Source organism: Fundulus heteroclitus, chromosome 5, assembly GCF_011125445.2.
Source record: "Fundulus heteroclitus isolate FHET01 chromosome 5, MU-UCD_Fhet_4.1, whole genome shotgun sequence".
In the NCBI taxonomy this organism is placed as follows: domain Eukaryota; kingdom Metazoa; phylum Chordata; class Actinopteri; order Cyprinodontiformes; family Fundulidae; genus Fundulus; species Fundulus heteroclitus.
The window spans coordinates 26,320,051-26,330,168 of NC_046365.1; the positions used below are offsets into that span (position 1 = coordinate 26,320,051).

The 10,118-nt window shown below is 42.5% G+C and overlaps 1 protein-coding gene across 2 annotated transcripts; it reads right to left on the reverse strand.

Annotated features, from left to right (window-relative positions):
* Window positions 1-1,488: 1,488 nt before the first annotated feature.
* On the reverse strand, window positions 1,489-9,740 carry LOC105929213 (protein Niban 1). Of its 2 annotated transcripts, none has more exons than XM_012866899.3 (14): window positions 9,663-9,740; window positions 8,305-8,432; window positions 8,102-8,227; window positions 7,887-8,001; window positions 7,644-7,805; window positions 7,403-7,518; window positions 5,507-5,611; window positions 5,247-5,409; window positions 4,983-5,173; window positions 3,141-3,308; window positions 2,939-3,055; window positions 2,745-2,843; window positions 2,550-2,661; window positions 1,489-2,426 (listed from the first exon to the last, which is right to left on the reverse strand). In XM_012866899.3, the coding sequence occupies exons 1-14, from the start codon at window positions 9,709-9,711 to the stop codon at window positions 2,158-2,160; spliced, it is 1,920 nt and encodes a 639-aa protein (XP_012722353.3). In that variant the 5' UTR covers window positions 9,712-9,740; the 3' UTR covers window positions 1,489-2,157. The 2 variants fall into 2 exon arrangements, with proteins under 2 accessions (XP_012722353.3, XP_021174399.2); XM_021318724.2 differs by having other exon boundaries at window positions 8,305-8,435; window positions 9,663-9,736.
* Window positions 9,741-10,118: the final 378 nt, after the last annotated feature.

Sequence of the window (10,118 nt, forward strand, 5' to 3'; positions counted from 1 at the left end):
CTGGCCTGACCCGACCATGGATGCGTGACATTTCGCCTCTCTTTCGCACAACAATTAACTCTAAAAGTGTCATTTGCATTGTGGACTGCTAATTTCCTCCAGAAAGCGCTTCATAGGGATAAGATGTAAAGCACTCTCTCCATTTGTTCCGTTCAGTGTGAACGCACCTTTACAGCAGCCACACCTTTTGTGTTATGCCTTTTGCAGCTGTCAGGTTTCTGGAGCTGGTGTCGTGTTCCGGCCTGTCTGTCTGCTTGCTGACTACTCATCCTGCAGCCGCTGCTATCAAGGTCATCTGATGCACCTGTCTCCTCTGATAGCGCAACCAAACTCATCTCCTGCACCTGCTCATCTTTACATATCAGACTTTAACAAACACACAGTTGCCAGATTATTGATGTCCCACGGTTTTCCTGCCTTGAAAGTGTAACTCGCCCCCATGTGAAAGCAAAATCCTGCCCCCAGACAAATTTAAAAAAAATTCAAACAAAGTGGGCAGGGATAAGCGGCAGGGTGAGGGGCGGGGGGTTCGGGGACTGTGTCCAGGATGGGAGAAAGCAGCAGCTAGTTTGTTTTACCATATTGAATCATGAGCTGAGTAACGCCGCGGTTCGTTCTTTTGAGGCAGAGGATTTTCAACCTCCTCGTCACTGGAGATTGAGGGAGTCTTTGTGAAGCCCAGTGGGCCAGAACCAGTTTGAGCAGCTGGCTCAAGGCACCGACTCAGTAATGCCCATAGCCGATGTTGCCGAGGCAGTGGAGGTTCGGATCGGTCCAGTTATATACTATAATGTTTATTTTGTGCTTTGTAATCCAGGGTGGGAACACCGACAGCTTTGTGCATTCAGGATTCCTTTGCAATGTGGACACGCAGAAAAGTTGATATCCGCGATGCTGTCTTTGATCTGACTGCTGCCGAGTTTCAGGACGCAGCAGATTTCTGCCTGTGAGACAGCGCTGAGGGAAGCAGGGTGGGCTCATGGCAGCATGCTGAACAATTGGAGCTGCAAATAACACATAAAAAGTCGCTAGATTTGTAGCTAGTCACTTTTTTAAAGAAAGAAAGAAAGAAAGAAAGAAAGAAAAAAGAAAGAAAGAAAGAAAGAAAGAAAGAAAGACTCTAGATGGTCTGAAAGGGGCAACAGTCCTCGCTACCTGGATGCACAAGACGGAGTTGTGTTTTTTTGTTTTTCTTCTTTTCTTTTTTTTTTTTGAGACGGAGCTGCTTTTATACCCCACAGCGGTAGAGTTGCTGGTGTCAGTTTCTCCAAACTACGTCACACAAACTTTTGAACCAATAGTAATACGGATTCGAAATTCAATGCCAAGACCACCGTTTAACCCTCGGAGGGTTACACACAATTTAGTAATAGTAATATCATCTTTATTGTCATTGAAACATACATTACAACAAAATCTGTTCTCTGCTTTTAACCCATCACCCTTGGGGAGCAGTGGGCTGCCATGTGTGGCGCCCGGGGAGCAATCTGGGGTTAAGGGTCTTGCTCAGGGACCCAGAGTGCCGGGACCGGGGATAGAACCGGGTACTTGCAACCTTCTCTGACTGCAAGCATGCTGCTCTACACAAAAAGCAGTATTTAAACAACTTTGACTCTCACTCGCAGTATTTAAACAAATATGCGCTAATTTGTCAAAAATAATGACCAGGATATGTAGACAGCACTATAAGACAACCATGTTAGCAGTTTATTGGCAAAACAATAGTTGATTTGGGGGTGAGTTACCCTTTAAGTCCCTGTTTGGACACCTACTCTATCCACGACATGGACTGATCTCAGAATTATGAGCCTTGCCTAACCACACAGATCTGTATGCCCGTCTCTGTTCATCCGGGCATGACCCAAGCCTGTCCTACGGAACCGACTCCAGCATCTGCCAACCAAGGTGTCTGCTTCCTTTGTGTTCTCAATAAATCTTTTAGGCTCTACAGGGGTGTCCAAAGCTCAGCGTACAAAGGCCATTTGACAGTTTTGCCCCACGTGCCTAAAAGTTTGGACACCCTTGTTCTAGAGTTTCTCAAAAACTATAATTTATTTTATATAATATATGGGTGTTTTACAGAGAACACGATGCTTGCAGCTGTGATCTGCATTGTCCTAAATGTCATTGCTTCCCGTTCGGCAGTTCTGCTCTGGCTCAGAGCATTGGACCAATTCCACTCCATGAAGCAAGCACATGTTTCTCTGAGTTGTCCAGCGTGTCCTCCCTGTCAGACACAGAGCTCGGGCAGAGCGTTTCAGAGTCCAACGACGAGCCTTCAGACATGTAACCGGGTGTGTGCTGGCAGACACCGTGTGCCAGCTCTTCATGGTACACCGGTTCAGAAAGATCAGAGATGGAGCTCCTCGGGCTGCTGCCGCAGACAGGCAGAGGGATGAAGGTCTGTGGCAGGCTGTACTTCATCTCTGCAGGGTAATAAAAAAAAAAAACACCCCAATGTGGAAAACCAGCCGGACCAGATGATTACCAAACCATTAAGGGTTTTTTTTTTTCATCTTTTCCTAACAACTATAATTGTCAAACTTTACCTGATTGGATATAAGAGGACAGGATTTCTCTCAAGGTGGAGTTGAATATGAGGTCTGGCTGGATGACGAGGGATTCCTCCGAGCTGACCATGGCATCATAACGAGACAAATCCTGAATCCCGCAGAGTTATGATTAAATTGAGAATTGAGTGGCGTTACAATTACATTCGCTCTTTAAAAGTATAAAGCACATGCCTGTTTATTGACTCCTTGTTCAAACGCTGGCAGCGTGATCCGCAGGGTCGCCTCCAGGATCGATTCAGATCGCAGGACCAGCAGCTCTGACTCCAAGTTCTGTGTGAAAGCAGAGTTAAGGAGCACGGCGCATTACAAGGCATCAAGAATGCTGTTGAAACGTGTTTTATCTTCAAGGCCTCCTTCTTACACACCTTGACCACTTTGTCTCTCACTCGACACAGCGCTGCTGTGAGGTGAGCAGGCTCAGAAGAAAAACACTGATATCGTAGGACCTGCCTCCAAAACATCTGCGCACACATGTTAACCACCTAAAAGAAGAGCAGAAGGGGGTTTGGCGTTTCTGCATATTTGCAAGGCAGCTTTTTCGTCTGCTAGTTGTATTGGTATCATTACTTTGTATAGAGCATCCTGAGCTCTGAGTAACAAAGGTCTCCAGATTTCACCGCGGACTCTCCACGTGTCCTGGAGCCACTCACGGGCCTCCAAACTCAGCTCCAGCCTGTCCAAGCATTCCCACATCCGGGACTTGTCTGGTCCGAGGCTGTCCAGAAGCGTCAGCAGCTAAGGAAACCCATCACAGTTCAGTGCAAAAGTATTCTGTTACAACCACAGTGTATTTTATTGGAATCTTATGTGACAGATCAACATATAGTAATCTGTGACCGTCAATTGGCAGAATTATTTTTCTCTGTCCGCCGGTGGTGGACAGAAAACAATAATTAATTGTCATCAATCATAAGCCTTTCTGTGTTTCTATAGAACGCCATTACTCACTGTAAAACATTTTTAAATTGCTAGGATGGATTAAATGCAGAGAACTAATTATTATTATCATTATTATTATTATATAATGATAATATCTAATTGATGAATGCTATGATAACATCTGTGGATGCCTTTTTTGTACTTAATCAATGTTTATTATCTGGTATAGCACTATCCCAGAGCTACTATGGTCTGCCAATCAAGCTCTTTCTCACATAACTTCAACCTATTTTTGCAGAATCCTTTTGTGTTGACGTTGGCATCGTAACCAGAAATAAACATTTATAGATTTTGGAAGTTTCAAAATGTATAAAACAATTATTGATATACTATTTATTGCATATACTATTTAGAAAAATGAATCGTTTTAAAGAAAAAGTTGTAGCTATGACCTTTAACATTCGGGATCAGACCGCATGTTGTTCAACTCGCTACTTTGGTTGTTTCTTGTGACAGACTGCTTCGTAATGCAATGTAAAATCAAAACTGACTCACAACTAAGCTACATTTTTCGACATATTTGAGCTCTTTGTTGATGGTAACAAACATCTCTATGATATTTAACATTATAAGTGATACGCTTTTAAACAGTTTTTGAAAAAAGTTTAAAATGAAAGGAAGCAGCATTCACTCCACTCGTCTGCAGTGTCGATGACTTTGCATTGCAATCCCTACTGAGCATGCATGTAGCGACTTTGGAGAGGAAAACTTCCCTTTAACAGGAATAAACCTCCAGCAGACCCAGGCTCAGTGTGAACGGTCATCTGCCTCGACCCACTGGGAGTTAGAGAAGCCAGAGCAGAGACACAAAAGCACAGAAGCACAGATTGATCCAGTAATCGTTCCTGTTAGAGTGTAATGGCCGATGATCTGCCCCCCTGGATTGTGTCACAGCTAACAGAGGGTCAGACCAGATGTACCTACTACGAGGAGGAAAATGACAGAGAGAACATACAGAACAACTCAGCACAGTGATAGAAAAAGATCTCGATGTCCTCCGGCCTTAGCCTGTTGCAGCGTAACTACAGAGATAGCTCAGCTACTCTAACTACAAGCTTTTTCAAAGGAAGGTCTTGAAAGTCTATCTCACTAAAATCCCAGTAAAACACCTTGAGGTTTAATTTCATCATATTTGTAACATGATGAAATGTCCAAGGAATTTTGAATATTTTTGCAAGGCAAATCTCTTTGATTTGGGTTGCATGCTGCACCGCAACCCCCAGAACACCTCACAGTCCGATAAAATATTTAAGCAAACTCTGTTGTGAATGGGCGGCCAATACAAACGGTCATAAATATACAAACACACAACATCATCTTCTGCAACCAATTTGAGATCTTAAACACGTTATTTTTTTCAGACAAAGAAAACATATATTTGCCCTGATATAATCAATTACAACATCATTGTCTAAGACTTCCATAATACTTGCAGCAGTTCGACCAAAACAAAAGAAACAGCTACTCTACCTCTTTTTTAACGTCTTTCTCTGGTGTGTTTGCAGATGCCACATCTATGACGTCGTCACAGGTTTCCATGAAGTACTCCCAGATAGATGCAAAGCCGTCGCAGACGGGTGCAGCCACCTCCTGCAGAGTGCGAGGAAGTCGTGGGATGATGGCGAGTTGAAGGCACCGCAACATTTGCTCATACGTGTCCTCTTGGGTGAAAAGAAACAAGCGTCAGGGCGATGAAGCCTCTGTGATGACGTCCGCCCCCTCAGTCGAACTCACCTGTGATTGCATTTGCCAAGTGATCCTGCAGCGGGCCGACTTGATGGAGTCCAGCAGAGATGCGTTTCTTCATGCTCAAATGATAAAGTGACAGCTCCTCCTTCAGATCCGCCATGGCTGCGTTTACATGACACCTTGCTGCCTTGTAGACCTCAGACAGCAACTGAACCCCACAAGAAATTCTCACATAATGAATCTGTTTACACAGGTTCACTAAAACATATTATTATGCAATAATGTTCTTCCTCAGAATGTCTCACTTTGATCCATGTTTTCCTTCTCCTGCTGCGATATGTACAAATCCTAGGGAATACGGTCTCCTTCAGGTACGATCTCATTTCCTCCATCACCATTCCTGCCAACACCTTTGTGCCCAAAGAACATAAAGAGTGAATTGAAGAGAATGGAAAGATGTAAAACGTGAAATAATATATATTTTTTTTTAAAATCACACAGACATGAAAAAAACAACATGAGATCCCCGTTTGGTTAAAAAGGGTGGACATGGCCATGAAACACAGAAAGCGGGTTTAACCCATATATAGAGACTCTCTTTTTTTTGTAAAGGTGATTGAACATAACAAACAATTTAAAAGAAATTAATAATAAGATATGAATTTTGTAATTTTCTCTAACTCACACAGGGTGAACACTATGAATACAGGCACAAATTTACAGCTCCACTGACACATGGTCAGATTCCCCTTATTGAGTGAGCGGCACCTTGATCGCACTTCTTTTTGTAGCCGTCAGTGAGCTTTTAGCTGGATACTCTTACTGGCAGATTTAGTTAGCTTTGATTAAATTCACTGGCTTCCTGCACAAAGCCAGCTTTTAGACAGCTTGTAAACGTTTAAAAAGTTTGAGGTCGGAGGTCAACGATAAAAATTAATAATTAGCCTACTTCCAATAATTCCAAAACTAGTTCATAGAGTTCAATCTTTCTCCTGCTGGAAACCCATTTTTGCTTGGTTTTAACCACTTGGCCCTTACCGTACCCCTTCATGTGAACATAAGTTGGTTCAGAGGCTCATTGAAAACCATCCAAAAGGTTAAAGGTTTTTCAAAACGGTGCCTTTTTTTCTGTGTGTGTGTGTGTGTATGTGTGTGTCCTGTGTGGGAATGTGGCAATAAGAATTGTTGTCGTAATGCCAGGAAGAGCCAAACAGATTTTATTCTCACAAGTGGAGCATTATCGCTTTTGCCATAGAGCTCTGCTTGATTTATATATGCAAATAGTTTTATTATGTAGGGAATAATTCATGTTATGTGGACGCTACATTGAAAAACTAGAAGAGGAGAGAGAAATGAGAAGAAAAAAGGGATAAAAGGTAAAAGAAAGAGGAGACAGAAGAGAGTCCAAAACGGTGCAAAAAGGTGCCTTCACCAAACCCGATCTAGTGCTAGAGACGGCTCCTGACGGACGGACAGACGAATGGACGGATACATACATACATACACACACACACACACACACACACAGACACACACACATACACACATACATACATACATACATACATACATACATACATACATACATACATACATACATACATACATACATACATACATACATACATACATACATATATGATGGAAATGAGAAAAAACATCAGCCAAAAACAGGAAGATGCTGAAACACTAGCATCACCGTCCATGGTAAGGTGAGTTTTACAGCTTTCATGACCCAGAAAGAAGCCTCACTGTAAAATGAGCAGCAATCTGCAAGGATACAAATAACTTCTGGAGACAAGTGCTATGGTCCTCAGAGTTCAATTTTACACTTTCAACCAAAGAAAACTGAGTCCGCTGGTGGCAGCAGTATGCTGTGGATCAATGATCAAGAAGGAGGTTTCACTCCTGAATCTTCTACTTCATCTCAAATCAACAGCTAGATCACTGAAAGTTGGACAACATTTGGTATTTTAGCAGTTAAATGAACGGAAAACAGACATCAAACTGGTTTTGAAAATGCATAAAGTAGGCCAACATATTTTCCTAACATTTGTAGTTTCTGCTTAAAGCCGCCTGCTCAGAGCCGATGGAAGCCAATCCTTTTAGATTAACTACAACAACTCCGCCAAGAAGAGTGATTAAATATCCTAAAATATATATAACATCTCAGCAAAAAACAGTTTCTGGTAAGAGCTCACCTCCTCCTCACAACCGATTGGATATGCTTCCGCTTGAAATCTTCCTCTGAGCTTTTTCATGGAGAGCACAGCGTCCAAGAAGGCCCTGGATTCTGGTGAGTCTTCACGGCAGAGCGCTGAAGGGCAGCAGATGATCCAATGTCAATAAGACAGATAGGAGACAAAAAAAAAAAAAAAAGATTCAGGTAGAATAATTTACTGGTTCGTACATGGGAGCAGGGAAGAGGGAATTACAGCGTACCGGAGCTCTGATGTCGTACCGCAGCTCGTAGTACGTTTGCCCAGCGCGTCTGCTCTTCACGAGAGCCGGTCGCCAGACACACCGGGTTACCGTAAGGATGCTGGATGAAGACGGGAAACTCTGTGGGGCAGTCCCAACAAGCCAGTCTCTCATCTGACTTGCCTGAGGACACAACAACATCAGTTTGAGCAATAAAAGCGAGAAATCTGTGGACAACATTATCCGTTTTAAAAAGGAGCCTACCTGTAACGTGCTGGCACATTTCACACACTAATGCGCAATGCTCCGGTACGGAGGTGCAGATGTGGCTGCCAGATAGAACGAGCTCTGTCTTACAGCTCCAACCGCCTTCAAACACCTGGTGCGTTCAAAGGTGGACAAACAGGCGAATGAACTGGGGGGGGGGACGCCTCAGTGGAAGAGCCAGGCGAAGGTCAGAGAGCACATGCAGTTTTTACCTCTCTGCTGTTACGGCTTTCCACTGCAAAGTTGCTGCAGACCTGCAGGTGGCAATATGTCCAGATCCCATCCATGCACTGAGGCAAAGTCCCCTCAGTTATGATCCCACCGTGTGGTAGGACATCCTGAATCATTAATGCTGGTGAGTTTTTGCACCATGGAGGAACACTAATTGATTTGAGAAGATTGGAAATCGACTCACAGCGCGCTGGATCAGAGGGCGAGGCTCAGAGGACTCTGTGTTTTTCCTCCTCAAATGTTTCAGCAGATGAAAGCAGTAATGACGCTTGTAGTGGTGAGTCAGATTATCCAGGATGTCATTAACGCGCTCTGCTTAAAATTAGAGAGGCCACAATTCAGAATACAAAGAATCAGATACTGGGTGAGGTCAATAGAGATAAAAGTTTGTAATATGAAAATTATTTTTAGAATTTCCCATAAAGCATGCCAGTCTTACATGTATTACTCTCTGAGTCCCCCCCCCCCCCCCCCCCCCTCCCCCCTCGTTGATAATGAAAATAAATTAAAGCAGGATATTACAGTTTGGATTCTTCCTGTGTCATTTTTTAAAAAATACAGTGTTTTAAAAAGCACATCAAAGACAAGACTGCAAATACTGCTTTGTTTCTATTTCAATTGATGACATCACAAGAGGCACAAAGATAGAGGTGCCAGCAGGCAAAGATTCGTCCTAGATTTGAGCAGGTAAATAAGATTATCTACCAATGGAATGAGTGTTTTCACCCCTAAAATAAGATGATTAGATATACTGCACTTAAAATAAGATGATGGAGATGAATTGTTCTTATTTCAAGTGCAAAAATCTTATTCCATTGGCAGATTATCTTATTTACCTGCTCAAATCAAAAACAGATACACTCATTTCAAGAAAATATTACTTATTTTTTTGTTCCGTTTTTGCAGTGTAAGCATTTGAGCTGCATTTAAGTGACAAGAAGTTACGTCTTATGTGTTTGTGCCTGAGGTAAGGATCCTGTGTATCTTAAAATTAAACATGAAAACAATTCAGTCCACTCAATTGAGTTCAGTTTATTTATGCATCAATTCACAGCTCAAAAATCTAAAATTTTCAAATGATGTGCATGAATGGTTTTAAGCTGGAACCAAACTGAGATGCATTAGAAATAGGCTTCCACCACATAGTTTTTTAATATCCAAACATTTAATGCCAAAACTATAACCAGATAAATCCCTCTAACTAAAATTAAAATGCTTTTGAGATTGCTATGGTGGTAACAGGGCAGAACCCCTTAACATTTTAGTAAGCCACCTCAGCTTTCTGTCACTGCACCAGCGTAAAAGATTAAGATATGATTGTGAAATCAGACATTTCATTAAAGAACCATTTAACTAAAGAATTGACCACAGACATCTTCTCCCATTTCTAACCCTGGAAAACAGTTGGAAACAAAGGTGAAAAAGAGTGAACGATTTAAGCTGACTTTGATTTATCTGTTCATTGTAACTTTCTAAAATTCGGATCTGACAGGAAGGTAAACATCCATGTGATCGAACCAAACCCTTATTTAAGATGCTTACCTGAGACATAATTGTGTTCTTTGGAGGTTAGTGAGAGTCTTCCTCCCATTTTCCTATCAGTGATGTGTTTTTTTTCCCCACTTCTGAATCCTCTTCCACCTGTCTGCTCTTCTCCTGCAACTCTTCTGTCTTTGGCCCACTGTTTATCCTTACGCCTTCGCCTGCCTCTGTCATTAGCCGCCTGCCATTTCGCCGCGCGGGACTCGATAAAGCCCTAATTTGTGTTGACAGTCAATACTGAGACAATAAAATGGCAAAACAACAACCGTCTCCCTGATGCCCTGATATCCCAGCTTAGTTGAAGCCAAGGTAAACAGTGGAATCAGGAAGGAGAACACGTTACAGAAAGCACAAGGTCTTTTCTAAGAAGTATGTCTGGAAACGTGTGAGGTGATTATACTGACGTCATGAACCTTCTGACACTAAATTTACAGCGACCCTGTCTGCGCCTGGGCA

Excerpts from the sequence above, each read along its gene's own strand:
- LOC105929213 (XM_021318724.2), bottom strand. The coding sequence starts at position 9,711 with ATGGGAGGAAGACTCTCACTAACCTCCAAAGAACACAATTATGTCTCA. Across the intron at positions 8,436-9,662 it reads AGAACACAATTATGTCTCAG|CAGAGCGCGTTAATGACATC; the intron begins GTAAGCATCTTA and ends TCTAATTTTAAG. Across the intron at positions 7,519-7,643 it reads GGTACGACATCAGAGCTCCG|CGCTCTGCCGTGAAGACTCA; the intron begins GTACGCTGTAAT and ends GCTGCCCTTCAG.